The 25,348-nt window shown below is 41.9% G+C and overlaps 1 protein-coding gene across 1 annotated transcript in view; it reads right to left on the bottom strand.

Moving 5' to 3' along the window:
- Positions 1 to 24,462, bottom strand: part of VSTM4 (V-set and transmembrane domain containing 4) — a 34,949-nt gene extending 10,487 nt beyond the window's left edge. Inside the window, exons 1-7 of the mRNA XM_032695237.1 lie at positions 24,316 to 24,462; positions 18,477 to 18,875; positions 12,277 to 12,345; positions 10,520 to 10,627; positions 6,305 to 6,338; positions 1,202 to 1,314; positions 287 to 348 (exon numbers count right to left, since the gene is read on the bottom strand). Of these exons, the coding sequence (XP_032551128.1) occupies positions 287 to 348; positions 1,202 to 1,314; positions 6,305 to 6,338; positions 10,520 to 10,627; positions 12,277 to 12,345; positions 18,477 to 18,875; positions 24,316 to 24,370 (840 nt within the window). The 5' untranslated portion in view covers positions 24,371 to 24,462. The remainder of the gene's footprint in view (positions 1 to 286; positions 349 to 1,201; positions 1,315 to 6,304; positions 6,339 to 10,519; positions 10,628 to 12,276; positions 12,346 to 18,476; positions 18,876 to 24,315) is intronic.
- Between the last annotated feature and the right edge of the window lie 886 nt (positions 24,463 to 25,348).

The following is a 25,348-nucleotide window of genomic DNA, read 5'->3' as shown; positions in this document are numbered from 1 at the left end:
AGGAGCATGTGAGAATCAATAGCAGGTTTCATTTAAGAACAGGCTAAATATGTAGACATGACAACTGCTAGAAAGCTGGAAAACATAATCCAGTGTAACGTAATGCTCAAAATGAAAAGAGCCAAGATAATTCCTAACTTGAAAAAATATTACTTAAAAAAAAAATAGAACCTGTATGATTTTTAAGCCAATTTATAGTTTCTGCATCTAGAGTTCTGGCAACATTACAGCATTTGTGTTGAGAGAGAAGAATATGCAGAAAATGATGTCATAGAAAATTACTTACCAGGATCAGTTTTCTTTGAGGTTTCAAGAGCTTGGGCTTAGGGAAATTATTGGCAATTGGAGCTATAAAAATAAATGTTAAGAGATCATTTCATATTATTATCATTCCCTGTAATTTTTAGTATATATATTAGCAATCTGTAAATTACAGATTAATAGCAAATAAGAAGCAAATACATGTATTTATACCAGAGATAAACTGTATTTCAGGTAACATATTTTACAATGAAGCATAATGCTCATGAATTAGAAAAATTCATAAGATTAAAGAATCTGATACGCAAGACATGCTGTTTGCATGCAAATGATACAGCAAATATACCCATCAAGAACTGATCACTTGTGATCTAACCTACAGTAAACCTTCAGGTCCTTTCCCTCCTGTCTCCCACTGGCTTAGCACTGGCAGTGGTGCTCTGAAAGTACACCCAAGAGTTTGTGAGACTGTCCCCAGAGTCACAAATCCTCTTTGAATGCGAGGTCCCCAAGGGGTTGGTCTTTATCTGCCCAGCTTGCTTGACTTCCCAAGTGCACCTGCAATTTTAAGAGTGCAATTTGCTGCCTTCCCTCAGAATACCCCCAACACGTAATTTCAATTTGCCTAATTTTAATCTTCTCTTTGAGCAGGGTGAATATTGCTACAGAGGTTTCTCTCTCACCTCTGGTTAGTGAGAGCTGAGATCTCTTGCTTGGACTCAGTGAGTAGCTTCTCATGATGGCTAAAGCTGAAGGGAGATGAGAGCCTGGTCCCAGCAGCAGGCACAGGCCATTTCTTTCCCTACTGATGGGAGCAAGCACAGTTCACCTCACAGGCAAAGTCAGTGGCAGAGTGCAGGAGTCCTGACATCCCATACTTTCCTGTTCCTCCGTGGTTGTGCCCAGGACTTGAAATACCTTTGTGTCTCTGTTTTCATACCTTTTGCTGGAATGGCTGGTGGCTGCTCCAGTTTCTCTTTCTCTTTCTTTTTCTTTACCTTCTTAGGCTGTAGAGGAGACAGGCTTGTCACACTGGTAACTGTTTCCCCGGAACTGCAAAGCACAGGTTCATAAGTGGGGGGAAAATGAAGGCAATGGAGGCAAAGATGGTTTGTCCTAGTGAGTTCATGCAAACACACCACCTTCCACTTGTGAGAATCCCTGCCCAATAACCTGGATTGTGGTCTGGGGATATAATGAAAAACCTCTTATGAAGGTTTGAAAAGCCCTGGGTCTTATGTTTTTTCAGCTATACAGTGTGGCTGAGAAACTCATAAAGTTTGATTCATCCTGGCACAGAAATGCAAACTGTCAAGTTTAAGCAACATTCATTTCATAGCACCTATTCCTTAAAAAGATGTATGACCCCACTGCTGCACTCAGGATGAACTTCTACCTGCCTGCCCTTGAGGGCCAGAGGCACAGACAGGTTAGGTGACTTGCATAAGCTCTCATGGAGAGTGTCCAGCAAAGCAAAATCTTCAGTGCAGATTCCGGGCTAAGACTGGCTGACGGGCCAGCAGGCCAGGAGAGCATGCAGCATGTCTTCAGGTAGCTCACAAACCCACATTTGCAAACGCTAGCTTCTTCAAAGGGGCCAGCATGCTCAGAAAACACAAAATGGAGAAACTGTGCCCCAGTCTCTAACTCGGGCATTCTCCAATACATCTATGCTGAAAAAGCGCTAGTTGCTATGAGGGAAGAGTACAAGTTATATTTCAACAGATTCCTATCCAAGAGAGCTTCTGTGTTTGGACTATTACAGTCTAAAACCCTCTAGAGGTCTGGATTTTTTACCCTTATCATCCCCCAAAGCCCAAGGTCATAAATCCTACTTTGAATATTTAGGGCTTGGATATGCAGTCAGGCTGCAGCGATTGTGTCACTGCGTGTCAGCCGAGCTCTGGTAACTGACTGTGCAGGGGCTGCCAGCTTGCAGCTAAAGGGAGATAAACTTGTATTGGCTTAACTGGTAATGAAAGAAATTCTAACTTACAGCTGGGGTGGGAAGAGAATGTAAACCATTTAGTTATGATGACTACAGTGATGGAGGTGACTTGGTAAGAAGTTGTTGCTCAGCTGTGTCTGACCCGGGGCTCACCCTGTGAAAGATTAGTGCAGTAGGGTTGTGGGGACCCTTCTATTCTGTGCTGATGAGTTCCACCACACAATGAGATCCAACCAAAGTCTCCACAGTCATAACACTGACAACACTGATTTCACTGAATTTTAAATAATTTGTCCCAAGTTGCTGTTCCTCTCCAGGTTCTCTTGCATAATGAAACATTCTCGCTATATTAATAGAATAAAATATTCAAATTGGGCCAAAGACTTAATGAAAATTTAGATGTCTCAGCTATTGCCCACACAAGAGCAACAAAATAACAGATATTACCATTTTACACAGTTGTAAATCCAAATGAATGTCACTTCCATTGGTAAAATCACTCTGAATTTACACTTGTGTAGATTACAAAAAGACTCTGGTTTGCTGATTTTCCTGAGTTCTGTCTCATGCACTCAGTAAAAAACACAAGTTTCCTGCTAAACTTTCTAAAATGTGTTTAAAAAGTAAAATATGTTCACAATTTATAAACAAATCACACCAGTTATGTAAACTAAGGACTGCACTGAACCAATTTCAAGTCTGCCTGCACTATTATGAACTTACCCCACAACAACTGTTTCTATATTAAAATCAAGACATAAAATGGTTTAAAACCAGCAGGATATTAAACTGCCTGGCTCCTTTGCCCAAACAGCAAACTGCAAAGAAAGAACACCAAAAAGGGGTGAGAATGATTTTTTAAAATATTTTGGGGTTTAATAATCCAAGGTCATTCAGGCAGATGCGTAGCTTAAAGATACTGTTGTTCTGATACAGCTACTTTAAGCACAATAGATGAAAAGGTGTAGTGTCAATTCATTGCATTAGTTATTATTCGTGTGTTGCCAATAAAAAAGTGAAGCTACAGAGAAATTTATTTGTGACTTGCGTGTTTCTTTTAAATGCCAAGGCCATACAGGGTTAACTAATTCTGGGAGATACAATAACTATACTTGCCATCTTAGAACTGAGCTCCTCAAACCAAACAAGGAGGCTCAGAAAAGACTCCTTGGCTCTGAAACACTGCCTCTTTGTGAGCTTGTCTTGTTCTGTGTCTAAAAGGAAAGTTAGTTTTTTATCTTCAGCTCCTCCTCCAGCCTCCTGGTTTCCATTTCAACAGTGTCACGTTGTGCATTTCTTGAAGGATCTAATGAGTATTTAGAGAGCAAGAAAAATACAAGAGTTTGTGAGAATAACCTGTGAAAGGTATCTAATAATCATGGAACCAGGACAGCAGTTTCCCTGGAGGTCATGGCTGTTCCAAGAGCTGGGAAACTACTAGAATTTTGGCTATACTATCCTTATTAGAGTATAGGATTTGGAACTTTTCTTGTTGTCATCAAAATCGGCTATTTTCCCGTGTCAGAAGTCGGCAGGGGGATGACAAAAAACTCACTTTAGTGAACTAGAAGCTGCTTAGATATTTTCCAGGTAGGGGAGGTGTGTGAGAAGGTGCCAAGGATGGATTGGGTACTTGGTTCTAGTTTGTTCTGGTGAATTTGTTCCCATAATGTCAGACTGGCACTGTGGAACCAAGGTGTCAAGGTGGACAGCTTTCTGAGGTGAGCACTTTATTCACTTCAAATTATAAATTATTTGTCTTCAGAAGAGCAGTCACTGAAGGACTAGAGAGTTCAGGCCAAAACAAATATAAAGGAAAGAAAAAAAAAAATCCTGTTTTCAAAGCTACACCTCCTGGTGGTTTCTGGATTTGAAAACTGACAAAACGATCCAATAGCAAGAAAAATAATAATAAGGAGGATATTTAAAGAAAAGAAAACACCAGAAAATGGAATTAGGTGGTTTGGAAAACCAAAAATAACTGTACTTTTTTATTTAGATAGTTATTTTTAAAATGTGGTAAAGAAATGGGTTTTGGTTAACTCATTTTTTTCCCTTAATTTGTTATTGGTCAAGTAGCAAACCAAAACCTAACATTTGCTTTGTTCTACTCAGGAAATCTGGATTTAATTTTCTTTTCTGCCACTGCCATTTTGTGAGACCTGGAACAAATCACTTAGCCTGTTGTGCTTCAGATTCCAATTAAAAGTAAAAATACCATTCTGATGTCAAGACATAAAATATTTTAAGATGCTTAGGTATTACTACGGTGGGATTACAGACATTTCTTAGACACCAGACTATTAATGTAATTTTGAAACTGGATTCTGCTCTGTGTTTGAAATATCACTAAGGGAGTTTGAGCTGAGCCTCTCTAATCAAGGCTGAATTTTGCACAGCATAGTAATTTTAAACTGCAAGAATCTCATGCAAATTAGTTAATCAGTTTGGCCTAGTGGGTATTTAGACACTGAGTTTGGGTCTAAATGTGTTGGAATAAGTTCCAAGACAAGGAATGTGCAGGTGAAGAGCAATGAGTTCAAAGAAATTAATGGTTTGCGTTTTGAGCAAAGGGTGGAAAATAAATGGTACCATGTGTGAAACATAATAAAAAATATGATATTGGTATAACTTTCATAGCTATTTAATTTTAATAAGTCAATGCATTTTATCCATGCATTTGTGTGATCAAGGATTTCATTAGCACATCTTGTCACACTGAAATACATGAAACTGTATTTTTATCCATACAGAGTCGTGCATTTCTTTCACTTCTGGAGATTCTGTTTTACAGTGAAGAAATCGCATTGGCTTGTTTTCTCCCTGCTACTCAGTCTCCTAATTGTAGTGTTTGCAGCATCACTGCTGCATCTTCTATTCCCAGAGCGGCAGATTTTTTAGTACGAGTCCTTTTATCTGACTGCCATGCTCCATTTTTTCAACCAGGTCTTATTTTTCTTCTCTTTTTGTGTTCTCTATCAATTTACTTTGATTTCCTCCCCCTCAACATTCTTTTGTTTGTTTGTTTGTTTTTATAACTCCAACTTTGTCCCAGAAGCTAATAAAGAAGGGGGAAAGAGAAAACATCTAGGGGAAAACGAAAACTGCTGAGCTGTCTCTGTAAATTTTTGGTGTGGTGCAATGGCTGGTCAGGGTCACAGAACAAAGATCTTTCCATGAGTAACATGAAAGTTTCAGTTTGTACTGGCCTCTCCTGAACTCTGTGTAGCTTTGTTGTGACTTCACTTCCATCTGAGTGTCAGTTAGATTGAATTCACTGATAATCTCATGAGAACGCTCTAAAAATCTCACTCTTGGAGGATCTACTCTGTGCTATACTTGGCATCGAATCCTGTAGTATCTAGAGATACTATGAGAAACAGTATGTGATACCAAGATGTATTGCATTTAAACTACAAGGCTAGAAACACATGGTTTCTGTCACTGAAAACTGGGAAACAGCTGTGCTTCTGTGTTGTTATGAGGCACCCCTCTTCCATCTTTTTTGTTTGTAAAATACTTGTCATATTTTTTTACTGCAGTTCCAGCACAATGTATATCTCAGGAAAATCATGCAATAGAAACCAGTTTTATAGCACCACACCATCAAAAACTTTTGGCAGCTGGTGGTATTTAAAGGGACAGTGATTAATGACTGCAGCAGAAGTAGAATTTTTCCTATCACTTGGAGTCTTTGTCTGGGAATAAGACTATGGGCCTTGAAAATCAGCTTTAGCCCCACTCCCTGTTCCTGGGTGTGGGAATCACTGGGTGACATTGAGATTTGTTCTATTTATGTGGATGGTGTGATTACCATCCAGTGAGGTGTTGGGAAACCCTAGAAAGCCACACAAGATGAAAGTTGGCTTCTTCAATAAGCAAATCAGAGTGTCAAGGAGAGGTTTGTCACTAAAGCACCTTCACAGCTAGCCCAGTAGATCTCCCTTTTCATACATAGCAGGCACATTCATGAGTCATGGACCTGGGACTCTATCTTTCTGTAAACATTTTGGAAAACACTTGTTCAGCATACTTAGCAAAACAAAACCAGAACTGGTGCCTTTGGTTACAGTAAAGAGATGTATAATCTCCTACCTGTTCTGGGGGCATTTCACGAGGTAATGCTTCACTGTTAAAGAAAAGAAAAACAGAAAGAAAATGTGGCTTCATATCAACAACGTTTATGAGTTACAAATGGGCACTGCAGATAGACCTGTGTTGCTGAGGCTGTGAAGCTGCCAGATGGTTACACTGGGAGAGCTGCTGATCGTCACCATACATTACATTGTGCATTAAAATGTAATCTGACTCAAAGACAATAGCTAGGCTTGGGAGAGGGGAATGTATCAAACAACAACAAAAATCTGCTGTGGAAGTCCTGGGCAACACACATTCCAGTGGTCAGCCCAGCCAAAAGACAGCTTGCTAAGGAAAAGCACAGCAGACCAGTAATTTTACTTTGAAGACTTTGATTTCCCTTGTGGTGCCTGTATTTATTTCCAGAAGCCTGAAATAAACCATTCACCCACAGGAGCCACTGCTATTCCTAATGTAAGTTAGATTGTGGCCACAGGCATAAAGGGATTGCCTCCTGGGATCAGATCAGAGGTCCAGCCCAGCCACTATCCTGTCTCTGACAGCTGTGTGTGTGAGCAGTGTAAATCCTTCTACTTCATATTTCTTTGAGTCAGTAGTCCTGAGCAAGGGCAGCTGCCCCTGCTGCAGCCTTTTAGGAGCCAGGGTTATTAAGATGCTCTTTTGTGGCTTTGTGACTTCTATGGTTCTCTCAGAGGACAGACTCTGACTCTTCTGGTCGACCTACTGCCAACTTATTTCTCAGAAGGATGAGAGGGTGCACCCCTGGGCCATGATGTGAAGTTGAATACAACATAGACAGGCCTCTCCCTTCTTGTCCTCTGTCCTTTCAAGGACCATGAAAACCAGACAGCAGTACGCTGACATGACTATCCCCCTCTCTACGGGAAAGTTTTCATATTTGGTCTCACCTAAATGCTCCCATTCCAAGGGAGCTACACAGCTCCTAGGAGGTGCACTTTGGTCCTAAGGAAAGGGGAGCTGAGAGCACTAGGAGCTGGGGCTAACACAGGAGCCATGCCTAAGCCAAGCAAGGCAATGCTTCCATCTACTTGTCAGGCCTTTTTTAAATGTACAGGAGAACAGTAGGCCTGATCCTTTGGGAGTAAGGGAAAGCTCACGTACAGTGTTGACACACTTTTGAGCATCACTAGGTATATGTTATTTTTTTTGCCCTGCAGTAAATAATCCGGTCCTTTGAACCAGGAATTAAGAAGAGCAATCACTCCTGTAACAAATGGGCAAAGGCTTCTACCAGAACCACAGAGGGACTGCCAGCTGGAACCATTGCTGCTTCCCACAGCATCCCATAGCTCCCTGTGCTACGGGCCAGCCCCAGATGCAGTGCCTACCTAGTCAAACTGAGAGAGCTCCCTCGGTGAGGAACTGGGTTCAGTGTCACCCTTCTCCCGTCAGAACCCTGACATGAGCCAGGATCTTCTCAGGTTTCACTCCAGAGGGATCACAGAATAATTTAGGTTTAAATGATATTATGTTAGAGGTAAAAGACCTCTAAGATTATTGAGTTCAGCCGTTAACCCTGACAATGCCAAGTCCAGCACTAAACCATGTCCCTAAGTGCTACATCTACGTGTCTTTTCAATGCCTCCAGGGATGGCAACTCAACCACTCTCCAGCTTCATCTATGGCAAATTCCAACTGTTAGTTCAGGTATGAGTTCCACTATGTTCCAGATCAGGCCAGGTTGTTCTTGTAGAGGGTTGGGCAGTTTTCCCTCTTCTCCCTGTGCTTGGGTATCTGCCTCCACTCCATCTGTGGGGGGCTGGGGGGGGCAGGGCACATTATCCTCCTTGTTCTCTTTGGGCTGAGGAACTGGGGAGGGGAACCTGGAGTGGTGGGAGAGGGAAGGGAAGCTTTTGGTGTCTCTGTGGCAGGAGTGGGGGAACTATAGAGGTTCAGGGAGAAGCTCTGATGGAAATTTGCCCAGTGAGGTGAAGTAAGGAAACAGTTTTGATTGTCCTGGGTCCCTGACTTGGTCTCAAATGGAACAGCATTGAGGCTTCTCTTTTAGGGCTACTGAGGAAGTTGGTGTGGCAATAGCTCATTATAGGTGGAAGAAGGCTGTGCCTGGAGCCTGCTGAGAGGCTTAGGGTTATGCAGAGGGAGGACTGCTTTGCTGACCCTGTCTTTTCTCAGAGAAGGATAGACTTCATGATTTCACTGCAGGCTCTTTTCACATGAATACTTGCACCTGTCTAGCCCTGCCTAGGTTGGAGGTACAGAGTAATGACAGTGGAGAGGAGGTAGGTAATGGTTTTTAAGGAATAATGCCTTGTGCTAACAGACTGAATGAGAGCACTGATATTGTCTCTTGTGGTCAAACTGTAACCCCTGGAAGGTGCTTCTGGAGATGGTAGAGCACTTGTGAAGAAGGAGGGGGCTCTCTGTGCCCCATACCTGTGTGCTGAGTGAAAACAGCACCTCTCAGGGAAGTGCTGCTCTGTGGGTCAGAGGCTCAGGGCTGAGCTTGCTGCCATGTCCCAGAAGCTGTGGGGAGAAAAAGCAGTGTGGGGCTGGTTGGTGGAAACTATGTCCATCACTGGCATTCTTTCAATGCTGCTTCAGAAATTTTAATACCCTGATTCTTGACTAGGTGCTGAGCCAATTATTGTAGCTCTGGAAAATACTCTGATCAAGTGGTCCCAGCTGAACAACTTGCCTGAAAATCTTGTAATTGTGTATGACTGCCTAAGCTTTCTTCTGCAATATTTTCATTGAATCTGTAAATTTAATGCTGCCAGTGTTTACTGAATAATATTCAACACCTAAATAAAAATTTGGCGAACCCTGCAATTATTAAGATATTAGCATAACGAAGAAAAGTTTTAATAGTTCAGAATAAATTACTTTTTATCTGTTGTACATGCTTATTCTATATTGTATATTATTTCTATATTTAACTGGTGTTGGTTCAATGTACAGAGGCATTTCCTCCAAGCTGCTTGTATGCTTACGCCGATGTCAGATGACAGAAACAGAAGCAAGAATTCTAGCCCAAGAATTGGGTCTGCTAAAGAAAAACTAGGATGCATCAGTCTAGTGCTTGTGGCTTCAGAGTGACTCACCATGACCAACATACTTAAGTGTGGGTACTCCCCTGGCACAAAACCTTTGTCATCACTTAACAGGGTAGGAAGAATAACATCGATCTTGCTCCTTCCTCTTGGCAAGCAGAGTTGTTGGGTTCAGTTAGAATCAGTTACTCTACTAAGTGCATTACCAGGAAGATGGAGCCACAGGCTGAAATGTGTTTGTGGTCAGGCAAAGGCTTCTCTATACATCTATTTTTGGTTTACATGTCTTCTCATTTGTATATCTGAGTCACTCATTCCTTTGTGGTATGTGTGTAGTGCTGCAGAGGCACCAAAGTCATGATTCTCTCCTGTCATTAACAAGACAAATCACTAACCAAGCTCCTTCTGAAACCTTCTGTTCAGAGGTGGTCTTTATGTTCTCCTCTAACATGGTGGCTGCTAAGCATGCTGGTGTCTCATCCTTGAATCTCGTGTGAGGTCTCCAAACAAACCACTTTTGAACCGAAATGAAAGTAGAGCCTCCACAGATCAGAAACAGCACTTTTGTTTACAACAGGACTGCTTGGATGTAGATGCAGCCTCTTTGAGAAACCTTCTCTGAGGAAGAGAAGAATGAAACAATAATCCTTGACCTTGAAAGATTATTATGAAAAGGCAGATTTGAATGTTGAAACGATACTTTAGTTTCAAAAAAGGCTACAAATGAGGGTGTACTAATAAAACCCCTCATATTCCCAAGAATATTGACAGGTACTCAGGAAGAGAGAATAAAACAGAACAGAGCAAGACTGCTTTGAAACCCCTCTACGCATGTGCAGAAATGTGACTCGTGTAAAATGTTAGATTCTGGTCAGAATGCAACTTAATGATACAGCACTTGGTCTGCTTTGAAAGAAGTTCCAACAACCTTCAACTTACATTTGTGCAAAGGTGAAAGATTTTTGAAAAAAATTAAAGTGAAATAGCTATTCAAAGGGAGGAAAATTACTTTATTCTAATTTGGTTGGCAGATTTTTTTCCTACCATTTTGGGTTTTTTAAATTACAACCAAGGCAAGGAAATATTTATTTTTCCTGCTTCTTCTGCATTTTCTTCTCCCCCACCCCGTCCCACTTTTTGATAAGGGCTTTACAGTCGTCAAGAATGACATCTCACTCACCTGTGGATCTCCTCTTGTTCAGAAGTGACTGACAGAGAATGACAAGTGTAAAAAGGAGGACGCTGATGATTCCTATGGAACACACAAATACTGCATACACATATAGGTCTGAAAACCAAGCACAGATGACAGGCAGTGTTACAGCTGTATTCTTCATGATGACAGGATAGAAAAAATTTACATTTACAAGATCTAAATAGACTCTGGCCCTGAAGATGTAGGATTAGAGTTCAGAAATAGTTTAACGCACTTGAAACTTTCCTATAATATCCTGCTTAGTTTAAAATTTGGTTGAAATCTCCATAAATGCAAATAGGTGTAACTACACCTATGAGATCTGACTTTCAGGAGCAAGCAATGGGCTGGTTTGGGTTGTTCCTTTTCTTTTTTTTTTTTTTTTGAATGGCAACCCAAAAACCAAAAGGACTTCAGTTGGATTATTTCCCAGTTCAAACAGCTGTACCTTTTTTTTTTTTAAACAATAAAGAAAAAAACCAAACACCCAAAAAATAAAACATGAAAAGTGGCAGTGGGGGGAACACTGAGTGGCTGGGGAAGAAGCAAGAAGATCTGCAGTTGCTTTTTTCTCTGGTAACACTGGCTAGAAGTTTTTGTATGATTTTTTTTTCCCTTTTTAAAACTACAACCTCAGTCTCCCTTTATGGCTTTCATTCAGGTGCTGTATCACATTCCCAGCGGAGCTGACAGGAGTTGTACTATGGCAGATCAAGATGAAGTATTTTGTTCAGAAGGAGAAGAAATCTTTAATTACTTATTTCTGCTTTTACTAGAATTCTTTTTAGAGTACTTTAAGGATGCTCTACCCATTAATGTCTTGAAACGTCCTTAGGGGGGAATATTGGCTTCTTTCCTGCTTCACAGAGAGGAAACTAAGCCTCAGAGGTCAAGTGTTCTTGCAGAAAATAGCATTGCTGGAACTGTACCCCTGACCTGAAGTTCTGTGTTTCATTCCCCTTATGCAGTGCAACAATATAGTTTATAAATTATGGTTTAAAAAGCAAGGCTCTCCACAGAATCAGGGCCATCCTGCAAGCGAGCACTCCTGCCTGACAGGAAGCACAGCAGTTGTAAGTGCTGTGCTGGCACTTCACTAGTGCTCTGGATTGTGGGGGGGAGGAGGAGGGAATCCTAACTGCATGCAAATTCTGGATTACAGACTCTTGGAACAGTTGTCCACTAATCTAAACAGAAAATTCTGCTTGCCTTGAAACTCAAGGGAACTTCAAGCTGCTCTTGCAGTGCAAATTAGGCTTACTGAGCAGTTTCTAAGGCCAGTAGAAGTGTAGAGTACATGGTACCTCTGCAGACATGCTGAATACCTTCCTGAATAAGGGTCTGCATTTGCATTTTGTGATTAGCCAGGTATAGGCTGCTGACCCTGAGATGAGCTCAGCTGGTTAGAGCGTGGTGCTGATAACACCAAGGTTAGGTTGTAGATTTGATCCCTGTATAGGCCATTCATTTAAGTTGGACTCAATGATCCTTGTGGCTTCCTTCCAGCTTGGAATATTCTGTGAAATTCCCATTGGCCATAACAGATACATGAGAAACTGAAGCTAGACTCTTCCATTCTCTTTTGTCCAGCACACCTGTACTCTGGGGGATGGATTCTCAGGCAAGGCTTGGGTTTGCACAGAAACTAGCAAAATTGGTCCTGATTTGGAGCACTTCAGTTGTCCTGTAGCATTGGACGAAACTAGCACTGTGTATAGAAGCAGTAGCAGATGCATCTTTACCTTCAAAAAATTTCCAAGCTTCATGATTTGTCTTGAAAATGGGATGATCAGAAGATTTTGATGAAATCACTGAAAAAAAAAAAGCAACAAGAGTTGAAAAATTGTGTGGCATAAAAAGTTTGGACTTCTTGAAGTAAATGTATTCTGCTTTAGACTCCAGAACCAGGATCTCAAGATTGCTTTATCTCACTGGATAATTACCTTTCAATGAAACAATTTACACAACAGCATTATAGACATGTGTTCCAGCAAATCTTATATGGCTTGACACACTCCACAAGAGCCATATGGCTTGAGACTTCCTCCCTGTTGTCCTCTTATTCTGGGAAAGATGCAGTGTGTGACTCTTCAATCAAAATTTAATTGCAGTGAAGAACAGGAAGAGAATTGAAATATGTATTAGAAGAGCCTAGGCCTTGGAATAGTGATGTGCTTGTAAGGTCTGTAATGGCTTTGTGGGGATGATCTGAGTACTCCAGGGGAAAAGCTACCATTAATGCCATATGTAGCTGGTTTTATTCTGCCTCTGTTTCTGCTACTCAGAACTCGTACCTCTAGGGTTGCAGTTTGTGTTTCTGGACCGAACCATACTAATTCTGAGAGAGGAGATGAACAACTTATGCTCAAGAGAATAAGAATTTATTTTCCCTTACAGTTACAAATAAGAAGTTTCAACACCGTAGTGTATTTCTAAGTCTTAGAAGTTAAGTTAAAAAAATAATGGGAAGAACAGCAACTTTACTGAAGGATATAGATCTGAAGACTTCCTGAGAACTGACTGGGAGCCAGCCACATCAGGCACAGCTCTTTCAGAAGAAACATGGAAGTTGTTCTAGCAATGTTTGGCACTGAAGTAAACTCTACCAACATGCTGATGACACAAAGCTGAGAGAAGTGGCTGATACCCCCGAGTGCTGCACAGGACCTTGACAGGTCTCCAACCATCTTAAATTCAAGAAAGGTAAATTCAGGGTCCTGCAACCGGGGAAGAAAAACACCATGCATCAATGCAGTGCTGTGTCCAGTTGTGGGCTCCTCAGTACATGAGAGACATGGAGCTCATGGAGCGGGTTTGTTGCCCCAGCAGAGGGCAACAAAAATGGTTGAAGGACTGGAGCATCTCTCTCACTAGGAAAGGCTGAGGGACCTGGGCCTGTTCAGCCTCAAGAAGAGATCTGACTGGAAGTATCTGAAGGGAGGATATCAAAAGGATAGAGCCAGGCTCTAATCAGTGGCACCAAGCAATAGGACAAGAGGCAACAGGCAGAAACTGTTGCACAGGATGTGCACATCCTGCACAGGATGTTCCACCTGAATATGAGGAAGAACTTCACTGTGCAGGTGACCGAGCACTGGAACAGATTGCAGAGAGAGGTTGTGGAGTCTTCCTCACAGGAGATATTAAAGAACTGACTGGACAAAATCCCGTGCGATGTGTTCTAGGATGACACTGCTTGAGCAGTGAAGTTGGACCACATGGTCCATTGTGATACCTTCCAACCAAACCCATTATATGATTCTGTGATTCTGTGATAGCGTTTCCCCAGCTTCAGGACTGACTCTGTAGGCCCTGATATTGCCCAGCTTGCCTTCCCTCCAAAGCTCTTGTGGATGTCCCTTAGCAGGTCGAACTGCTCTGCAATTCCTACAACAGCACCCAAATAACACAGTGAGAGACCCAAAGTAAGAGCACTGCTCAAAAGTTCTTTTTCTTTTTACTTTCCTCAAAAGTCAGCTTCCATGCCATGCCTTTTAAATATACATGGCTATGATACCCACCTATCTGAAAAAATGCACCCATGCATGCATGGACTTTTTGAAACTGTCCAAATGCTTCAGAAACTGCATACCTGAGCTGTAAAGCAGAACACATCTACTTATCCTCAGTGTCGTTGGCTCAGATGTAGGAACACAGTAGGCTGAACATCTTAACTAGTATAAACTGCTCTGTCATTGCTGTATCAATGGCCATTCACCATTGAGTGCAGAACAGCTCAAGTTCTCAGCCAGCATAATTCCCCTGCCTATATGTGGCAGTTTTTTCCTGAGAATAAAGATTGCATGCCCACAAGTTGTACCAGCTCACCTTTATAGCCTAGAAAAAGGGTTGACCGAATGACAATGTTCTAGCTCAATTAAGAGGGAAAATAGCTGTCAAGTTTGCACAGAATTGTCCTCTCTCTTTCATGAGGATGGATGACTATCAATATCATAACAGTTGTACAGCCTAGCACTAGAATACAAATGTTCTGAATGCTGGATCAGTGTTCAAAACCCTCTCTGCTCTCCTCAGCCAGATTGTTTCTGCATGCTGATATTTTTTATGACACCAGATTAGATGATGTCACTTATGTTAATCCACGGGTTTTCTTCTGCTAGCAATCGCTGTAATACAATAGAAGTCTGGTGATGTCCTCCAGCTTGCCAGTGAGGTCTGAACTTCTCAAAAGAGTTTCATGTGGTAAGTCATTAAAGAACAAGTATCTTACTGGAAAGGGAATCCATTAAGGAGTGCCCTGCAGGGATGTGAGGTGTAGGGCTAACTCAGTGGATATAAAACTTTTAGGACTAATGAAATCTGTTCAGTTGTGATGGGAAGCTCATCCTGAATATTTCAACAAATCTATTAATTTGTTTCATGAAAGTATCACATGTGTAGCTTTTTGGTAAGTATTTCAGAATAACTTCCCTGGAAAAAAAGGGGGGTTGTTCATTTTGAGGAAAAAAAATCTTGCATTCCTATATTTTACCACATTTTTACTGTTAGAAAATGTCACGTGAAACTAATATTTAACAGAACTCAGACTTTCTTCTGTGGCAAATTCTGACACATAAACTTCCCAACAAGACAGATTGTTGTGATCATCTCTACATGTTTCTGTTGTCCATGACAATAAGATTACAGTTGGACTGTCTAATTTTCTATGTTTTTCTCCCCAACAGGAGTAGTCTCTTCTCTTGGATTGTAAACCATTTGGAATATGTATTGCTCTTCCTACAAGATGTGCAGTACCTTGAGGAACTACCTGACTATAAATGATGGTTTGGAGACACTGCATATTGTTCTGAGAAGGCTACTGACTATTTTGAATTTTCCGATAGGAAGGGAGTGGGAGAACATTTTTCTGATGTCTCCTTTTTTATTATTATTTTTTGTCTCAAATAAACTGTTTTCTGCTGCATTCTGTACTATAATGAAGACCACTAACTTCTTGTTAGGCTAACATTGACCACACAAGCCCAGGAAAGGAAACGATGACTTTGATAAGAGGATGAGGGGAGGGGGAAAGGTTCGCCTCTGCTTAGATAGGAGATGTTGCTGAGGCTGAAGAGGCTGAAGTAGGAAACACTTCTTGGCAACATCAGCATATGGATTTCTCCTGGATTTACCAACAAGATTTAACAATAGCCTTTTTATAAATCCTATTTGATGTCTTGTATTCCCCACATCTAAAGGGGCAAACTGCAACAGTTCAAATTTCAGCTGGACCTACTGAAAACACAGCAAAGTCATTGTAGTTGACTGTATCTCCATCAATGAGGCTTCTTTTCTGAAGAAATGTATTCTGCCCCTAAAGTAGAAGCCAGATATGTAGCTAAACTTTTAACTGCCATCATTAGACATTAAGGAACTATAGTCTGTAACTCAATTATTTTTCCACAACTCCAGTATGTGTATTTGTATAAACTTATGTGTTTCGACAAAATATATTTGCAACTTCTTAATGGCCTACACAAATTTATGCCTGCAAACTTGCTAGCAAATAACAAAATCTCAATATAAATTAATAGCAGTAGATACAACAGATCCAGCTATCAGCTTGCTTCCAGAGCAAGTTACATTTTGAAGAAGCAGAATGACCCTTTTCTCTCTGGAAATTTGCACAGTGACCTCCTCTTCCTGTGTGAACTGAAAAGAAAAGGGATGATGCTATTTCTACATCCACTTGATGTGCAAAGTCTTGAGAAATTTGCCTGGTGCTTTAGCATAAAGATACTATTTTGAATTTGGGGGTAACTGCAGACATATTAACTGGAACAAAATGTTAGGCAACACAGTAACTGTGATGTGTTGGAACACTGTTACCTTATTTGATAAAGCACAAGCAGTACAATTTAAGTATCCAAATGCTTCAGGCAATTTGTATTGCTCCTTTTGTTCCATCCTGGATCTAACTGTAATATAAGTAAATCCCTTTGCAATAAAAAGTGTAACTGATCATAATATAAAATACAAAATGTGTTTGGAATAAAATTTCCTTGAAAAGCCTTTTCCCTGTTGGGAAAATTGGAAACTTTATCACTACTTGGAGAAGACTTGCCTTCCCTCCCAAGTGTAGCAAGTTCTGTACACTGAGAGTGCATTAGCAGAATGCTAGTAAAGACAGTCCTTTGTTTCCAGTAAAGTGGCTTTAAGCAGTAAAACAGTTGCTATGGCATTTAAAGATATGTCATTTTTCCAATAGCATTTGGTATCTTTAATTTGGATTTAGAATTAGAATAAATGCCTCACATGGCATACTGTCGGTGTAGTTTACAGGTTGGCCAGCCTTCTCCCTCGACTCAGGCTTCCTCCTCTGCTTTGGGTCACATTTGAAGCAGAGAGAAGTACTACAGCTGAGAAGACAATGTGAAAATGATGAAGTCATGAGTCTGAAATCCCTACCCTGATTATGTATTCATAACTCATACTCGAAATTGGAAGCAAAGTAATATTTAAGGACTGGACTGAAAAGTTACAAATTTCCTTCTTTGCAATGATTAAATCGATCCAAACCCCACACTTTAGCTATGAAGAGCAATGAGCTGTTTCTACTTTAGCAATGGCCTGAGAAGCTATGAAGGATGCAGAGTAGCTTTTTGTGATAAGAGGTATGACAGGGGGTGTAACAACATTTTATATTGTTTTTTCTTCTGCTGCCACTTATTTGGAACATGCCATTCCTTTTCCAAGCACTCCTGACAAATCCATATGTTTCACTATAGGCACTTAAGAACTCATTCAGTGAATCAGAAAACACTCTTAACTGCTTTCTGGCATTATCTCTAGAGCTGATCCTTTGGGAAATCAACTTTTCTGTTTATAAAGCCACAGGTGAGGGGTAGTTTGCCAGCTAACACTAATGGCCTGGAGTCTGTTCTCTAAATCCAGTTTCACCCATCTCTAAAAGTGTGGGTGTGATAACATAAGATTTGAGCTGACCCATCCCAAAGAGATGGATCATTTTCAACTTGGTTCACATCCATCACTCATTGCTGGTCATTTTATCCAAAGTTCAATACCAGTAGGATGGTCAATGCTTTTCTAGCTCTGCTTTCTGGCTACAAGTGGTATAAACAATAGTACAGAAGTGATACTAGAAGTGCTACTTACCAACTGCTGCTAGACTAGAACTAACAGCAAGTGAAACAGCAAGAGAGAGAGGCAAAACATAGATCTAAAATATAATGCTTCTATTTCTGACAGACTCACTGCATATTCTTCAGAAAACAAGTTAATTTCTCTCCTATTTCTGTCTCTTCGTATTTAAATAACAATGGCCAGGACAGCTGACCCAAACTGATCAAAGGGATATTCCCTACCATATGATGTCTGCTCAGCAATAAAAGCTAAGAAGGGGTGGGGAGGAGGGCAGTTATTATTGTGGCATTTGTCTTCTGGAGCAACCGCTATGCATGCTGAAGCCCTGCTTCCTGGGAAGTTGCTGGACATCACCCGCTGATGGGAAATTCTTTTGTTTTCCTGTGCTTTTGTGCATGGCCTTTGCTTTTGCTTTATTAAACTGCTTTTCTCTCTACCTGTGAATGTTTTTTTGCCATCTTATTTTCTCCCCTTCCTGTCCTGCTGAGGAGGGGAGTGATAGAGTGGCTTGGTGGGCACCTGGTGTCCAGTCAAGGTCAACCCATCAGAGACCTGTAGCTGAATGGAAAGGAGTTTTAATTACTGCTATTCTGATAAAAGGCAATGGAAATAGACTATCTTCTACCAACCTTCTCACTTCTTTACATTTTATTATGGGCTGAATAATGTTTAAATTGTAATGAGTAAGTAAAGAAGTTGAGTATTATGTTTTCTTCTCATACCCACAGATTACACTTAAAAATAACGTAAGTTCAAATGTCTTATGGATGAACTTGCAAGAAAAAAAGGGATCGCAGGACAAGAAAAAATGACAGACTTGAAATCCGTAGTCTCTCACCTCTTATTTCAGTAGCTGCTGTGCCATTTGACCATGCTGTCCACTTATTCCTGTGTTTGCCGATTTCCTGGACTTTACATATATAACGTCCTTGATCTGTTTCCTGGAGACTTAAAATAAGAAATTTGTACATAGTTCCATGTTTCTCCTTAAGAAGATGAAGTCTTTGCTTGTGGAAATGATGAGTATAATTTCCATAATACTGGACAGATCCAAACTTGGTCATTTTGATCATCAGATGCTCCTGGGTAGGTGATGCAGCAAAGACCCACCGCACAGCCAACAAACTGTCTGTCTTTCTCTTTTGAGAAATGTGGCAGTAAAGAGTAGCATTATCTCCCTCGAAGTATCGCACTGTTGGTCCAGGAGAGACCGTCACATTTAAAGCTTCACAAACATCTGTAAAGAAAAGAAAAGATGATGAGAATCCTCCATACTGGCACAACAGCACCATAATCTGCCCCAGCATGCAAGCCCACAGCAGATAAACTGATGGAATCTGTTTAATGTGCAGCAACTTAATAATCTTGTATAACTTGAAATCATCTGCTCCTCTGTGAATATTAAAGGTGGTATGAGGCCCTCCTTCAGAGAGTCTGCTCTAGTATTCTTGCTCTTGCTAATCAGTAACACAGGGCTGATGTGGAGACCTTGCTGCTGTCATAGGATCAACTTCATGCAATCTTTCATCAGCCTGAACAAATGTTGATCTAAAACTTGCTTGGAGAAAGAGCCAAGAATGGCTTTTGGAAAGCTGTTCCATGACCAGCTCTTCTGATAACTCTTCTTAGGGCTTCCAGGCTAAATCACAGAATCACAGAATATGCTGAGTTGGAAGGGACCTACAAGAATGGTTTCAATAGCCAGTTTGTGCCCATTTGTTCCTGTGCCAACTTTAAGTTGAAATAGCGTTTTCTTCTCTCAGCTTGCTTCCTGACTCTATATAGAAAGCAATTATCTGGTGTCTCAGCCTTCCTTCGCTTTGTTGAGCTGAAGAAGCCAGCCAAGCTCTGTTAGTCTCTTCTGGTAAGTAGTGTCTTCCTTTCCCTATTCACCTTAGCAGCCCTTCTCTGCATCGGTTATAGTTTAAAGTTTGGGGTTGATTGTAATAATTTTAAATTTTTTAATGTAATTGACTGCCATTATAGTCAGTGCCTGGAAAGAAGTTTTCCAATGTCCTGTGGAATACTCACAGTATTTCTCAGATTTGACTGGGATATACCTTGCCTGCTATATCCTGGAATTATGTTGTACTTTTTCATGACACTTCTGCATGTGATTATATGTCAGTTTATAAATAAATAGCATATTTGCGTGTTTTCTCTTCTTTGTCATTTGTGGTTCAGTCCCTAATGTATCAAAGAAATTCTTACTAATCCTCAAGTACGTGACTTTGCTTTACTAACTTCTGTTCCACTCCTGTGTACTCCGTCCTCAGTTTTTCCTATGTGCTATCTTTGTCTTTTGCTGATTTGACAAGGTCACAATTTCAACGTGCACACTTCCATCTACTTCTTTTAGACATCGTTTGTGCAAACCTTACATCATACTGTTCCGCAGATGGCCACTGAAAGACCACTGAACCCACTATATGCTACAGTTCCCCATGTCCTCTGTTTTAAGTAATATTCTCCTTGTCATAATTAAATGGTCATTTGAAACCTGGGCTAAATCTGTCAGATTAGTCCTTCTGACTACAATTCAAGTTAATCTGACATTATTTGCATGATAAAATATGACATGAGATCATATTGGGACAAATGATTATTTCATTGTTCCGTTAATTTCTGATTCTTGTCTTTAGTGTTCTCCATTATGAACCTCACTTAGACCAATTGCTTGCCTCTTGTTTTACTTCTAACAACAGGTGAAGGTTGAAAGAAGTGTCCATAGCTGTTCATTAGAGGAAGATTTTCCTTTCCTGACCTAACCAGTTTATACTGGACTGCTTTTCTGAGCCATGGGAATCAACACTCGTTTTATTTCCTTCCTAATGTACATCAAGAATGTCCTTATTAGTCATATCAGAGACTGATCTATTTTTGACCAATGGTGTATTGTGGCAATGTGTTCCCTACGTGATTTGTAATGTGTAATCTACCAGTCTGAGGGCATCCACTAGAGAGAGAACCACATTTCAGCAGTGAGCAAGCACTCCCTGCAATGCACTCTGCAAAGCATGAAATGTCCTCCAAACTGTGAACATTAAGCTTCCTGTTATGTGAATACTGTACTGTACTCAAATACTGATGAGAATTTCAACTCTGAGAGACTGATATTTTCATTTTTGGACACTTTTCTAGCACATCAGCAAGCAACATTTTAACAAAGGGGATGTGCGTTTTGGCAGAGACTCTTGTCTGACATCAGCTCCTGAAACACAAACACATATTTATCTTCAAAATAAGCAAGTAAAAGATTTCCATTCTATTTCTGAAGGAGTGCTGGAGGCAGAGATACTGGTTTTATGGCCCCAGTGAAGCTGTGAAATGAAGCAGTGAATTGTATCACCTTACTTTAAGTAAATCCACTAAATTAAAGAAGTTATATTGCAACCATTTGAGAACTCTCTGAAAATGAATAGTATAATAATTATTTTTGTGTCATTTCAATAGAAAGTTCTACTGAAGAGTGTGTATTTTCCAAGTAGACATTATTTTTTTATTTATGAAGGAGAAAATAAGTTGTATAAAAAATGGTTTAGTTTTTTTAAAAAAATCTCTTCAGGAAACTACAGCTAAGCATGGCTGAGGTTACTGACAAAATTATCTCTCCTTGATGTTTGTGCCTGCAATTCATGCAAATGTCAAAGAAAGAGGTCATTTTGGATTGTAGAAAGCACACAAGTAGAACACAATGCTGAAATTTAAAATCAAGGTTGAATCCCAGCAAAAACTTTCTAGGCACGAAACTTCCATTACTACTTGCTGGAATTACCTGACCTTAGTTCTTCACTGGCAGATGTGAAGCCCATAAATGGCTGCCTTTGCCATCAAAATAAGATTAAACTTTGAAGGCTGTGCTGCTTAGTAAATAAGGAGTAAGTTTAGAATTTCAACACTTTTTGGAGTCCTTAGGCAATAAATGTTTAATAAATCATTTATAAAATTATGGCTTGGGGAAATGAAAAACACAGACCTTTTTCCACTGAAATTATGAACATGTCATGAAAACTGTAAAGAAAAACAATTATGTCATTTTCCTGACATGTGAACTTCTGGTTTGAAAAAGCTGGCTAGGAGTAATTGTGAAATAGAGTCCCAAAGTAAAAGGCAAAAGAATCATTGTTTAATTTGAAACTAGGTGGAACATAGTGCCAAAAAGTACCCAAGAGAAAATACAGAGGAAGTCAGATATAGTGATGATGGAAGCCTCTGCAAGAAGATAAAGCAGCATTGTATGTGGAGTCTCTGACCCCCTTCTAGCTGTTTACAGTCATACAAACATCGGTATTTTATATCTAAGGCTTCTACTTTTCCTCTGGGGACATGCCTTTTTATAAGCACATATCAAATTTTGCATCCTTCATGTTGTCTGATCAGTGGGACCCCATCTCCTTATCTTCCTTCTGTGGCTGCTGTTGGTGCAGTTGCACAAGTGCAGCAATGGGGAGAGTTTTGGAAATCCCCTGATGCTTTTACCATGATAACAGCTCATGTTGAACAGGGTCAGGTGATGCTTTATATAAAGCAGAAAAACAGTACCCATTTGACTTAATCCTCCCACTGCCACTGAAGCAGGAACAGTGGTGGATTTAGGAGGAAAGAGTTCGTATACTTCTTATGTGGAAAGGAAAACCCTCTTCAGGACTCCCAGACACTAGTGGATATATTCCTCCTGTCCTTAGCAGGCACTGGATCAGTTTCAACATGAGGTTTACCCTTGTAATGGGCTCCTTGCCAAAAATAGGAGACTTCTCCACAACTTGAGAGCAGGCTTGTGTGCCAACAGAGCACTGAATTTCTAGACTTCGTATTGCTGTTTCAAATGAGGAATCGCTGTTTTCCTTCTCCTGCCTTCCCAATATAGCATGATGTAGCTGCTCAGGTGGAGCTCACCACAAGAGCTTTAGTTTTGTTTCTGCTTGGAAAGGGAAACTATTTATAGAAAGGGGGAGGAGAGTGAGTCAAAGATTTGAGGATTCCTTCGCAGTGTGCTTAATCATCAAACATGTCTCTGTTTTTCTCAAGCAGCTCACTTAGCCCCATCCCAACCTTTTAGCTGTTTGCTTCTTTGGTACCCTCCACCTACATGTCTCACTAGCCTGTGGGGAGTCAGGAAAGGTGACTGCTGACTAAGCTCTGTTTTAAAAAATCCTACTATTTTGCAAATTGTCCACTTCTGCTTAGACCAGTTCAATTCCAAGAATTAGCTAGATCTGGACTTTGCTGTCTGCCATATCACATAGCAAAACATTTTCATAGAACTGTCAGGAGTACCAAACTATCCTTCTAGCAGCCAGAAACTTGTTTATTCCAGGGTTATCCCCTCTGTCTGTGCTAGAACAGTGGCAAAGGCCTTACAGTCACTGCTTGGTCCTTACATGTGGTGAGCAGTTTCAGCATGGCTGTGTTTCTGTGGGACAACCCCAGTTACTTCAAGTGGAGATACGGGTGGAGTTGCTCCTGTGCATAACTGTTCACAGTCCAGGTTTAGTGTTGTATATAGGCCACTCTTCCTTCCTCCATGGAGACCAACAGGCAGAATCTACAACCAACCCTTCAGGACTGGGAGGACTGATAGATAGCTGGGGGACTAGAGAAGCATGCCGCTGGGATGGTTACCTTCTGATCTCAAATTTGCATGACCACAAGCATATGGGATGGGTTTTATCCATGTTGTAGTTTGTTCTAGGAAACTACGCTACTGTCAAAGCCTGCTTTATTTTGATTTCTCTGCAATTAAAAAGAGCAGATGAGCCAGGAAGAAGTAAAGCTCTTTGTTTAAATGAAAATAATTAGGAGCTGGCTAGCAACAGCACCAAAAAGCAACCAGCTGTTTTCAGTTAACAGATCTGTCTTCAAGTTTCACAAGTCAGACTCCCCCTCGCAGAAAGCTTCTGCATTGACTAAAGATGGACTTGAACCAAACATCTGCCTCCACCATCTCCTGCCCTTTTGTGGTGAAGATTTACATTCAACTCTTTCATTAACCTTGAAGGTCTAGGGCTTCCCCACCCCTCTAACCTCACTGTATCTGGAAGTTCAGATACAGACTCTGTGTCCATTTTGCAGCTTCAGGACACACAAGGTGTCCAATGCACGTTTGGTTTTGGAGGCAAAAAGGTCTTAAATGAAGGAGGCTTTTTACAAGTGGCCTATGGGTTGCATTTCCACCTGATGCCTATGGGATCAAGGCACCTGTGGAAAAAAACAATCTCAAACCTCCCTTTGTCTCGGCTTTGCCTGACACAGAAGACGGCCGAGGACCCATCTCCATGAACTTCTGCATGGAAAGGGTTTTCTTTTCTAAAAAGGATCGGGTCGCTGTGCAGAAGCGCTGCTGCCGGGAGCCCGGGAAAGCGGCGGCGGAGCGGGGTCGGGACCGGCGGAGGGCCGCCCCTCCCGGCCGTGCTGCCGGGCTCCCCCGGTCCCGCTAAGCCCTTGTCCCGCCGCCCGAGCCCCAGCGCTGCCCCAGCGCCTCCCCGGTGCGGGCGGCGGGGGGACCCGGACCCGGACCCCGACCCGGACCCCGACCGCGCTCCGCGGCGCGCAGGGGCGGCGGCGGCGGCCCGAGGGGAACCCCGGGGCTCACCGGGGGCCCAGGGGAGGCTGCCCCGTCCCGGGCGGGGGTTGCCGGGGCTGAGCGCCCGCCGATGAGCACCCGCGGTGCCGCTTACCTGGGGCCGGGGCCGTGGCCAGCAGGGCGGCCAGCGCCGTGGCCAGGAGGCGCATGGCCCGCGGGGCGCTGGGTCCGGTCCCGTCCCGTCCCGTCCCGTCCTGTCCCTCTCTGACAAGCTACCTCCCTCCTCTCCTCCCGGGCCTCTCGCCTCTCCCCCTCCCGGTCCTCCCTTCTCCCCTTGCTTTTCATCTCCTCCCCTTTCTCCTCCTTTTTCTTTTTTTTTTTTTTTTCCTCTTTCTTCCTTCCCTCTATACTCCTTTACGCTTCCCACTGTCCTGTCCCCATTCAACTCCCCCTCTTTTTCTCGCCTCCTTTCCTTGTCGTTTCTCTTCACCCCATGCCTGTGGGGTGGCACTAGGTTTAGACAGGGATGCTCCATCTCTAGCCTCCACAATCCCCCCCATGCAAAAACACATTTTGCCCAAAAGACACGGATCTGCGTTGATGGGAAGCAGCAACTCCCTCCCTCCCGGAGCACAGAAAGCTTCTCTACGAGCAGGTGAGGCAGCCCAGTGCTGGAGGCTGAGGGATACAGTGCTGGGACGGGAAGGCTGTACTGGGCATCCTCTCAGCTCTCCTTGAGGTGTTGAAAATTTTGCAAGCCCTCATGTCGGTTCCACTCATCCCACTCCTTAACTGGAACAGGACCACCATTCCCTCACTGTTTTAATTAATGCTGTCTCCCTTCCCATAGGCTCTGTTGGTGGGAGCATGGCCAGCAGGCATGCGGAAGAATGCTGTAGTGTGTTTAAGACACCTGTGCCAGGACGTTGTGCTCAGGGCTCTGGTGTTTGCCCTGTGCTGTGACATCACATCTACTGACCACTGGTATTTACTCTCTCTCTAAAGAAGTCTAAACAATTTGATATAGCACCTTAAGGTGCATCACCTCAAGGTTATTGTCCTTGTCTTGCCAAATGGTCCTACACTGCTAGGCCAGAAAGGACAAGGGAAGTTGTCACCTTGCAGCATTTCCCCTGTGCTGCTTTTGAAGCGTTTATCACTTGAAAGCCTACATCCCCAGAGACGTG

This window comes from Chiroxiphia lanceolata, chromosome 8, assembly GCF_009829145.1.
Source record: "Chiroxiphia lanceolata isolate bChiLan1 chromosome 8, bChiLan1.pri, whole genome shotgun sequence".
NCBI classification, from domain to species: Eukaryota; Metazoa; Chordata; class Aves; order Passeriformes; family Pipridae; genus Chiroxiphia; species Chiroxiphia lanceolata.
This window is presented reverse-complemented; position numbering and strand designations above follow the sequence as displayed.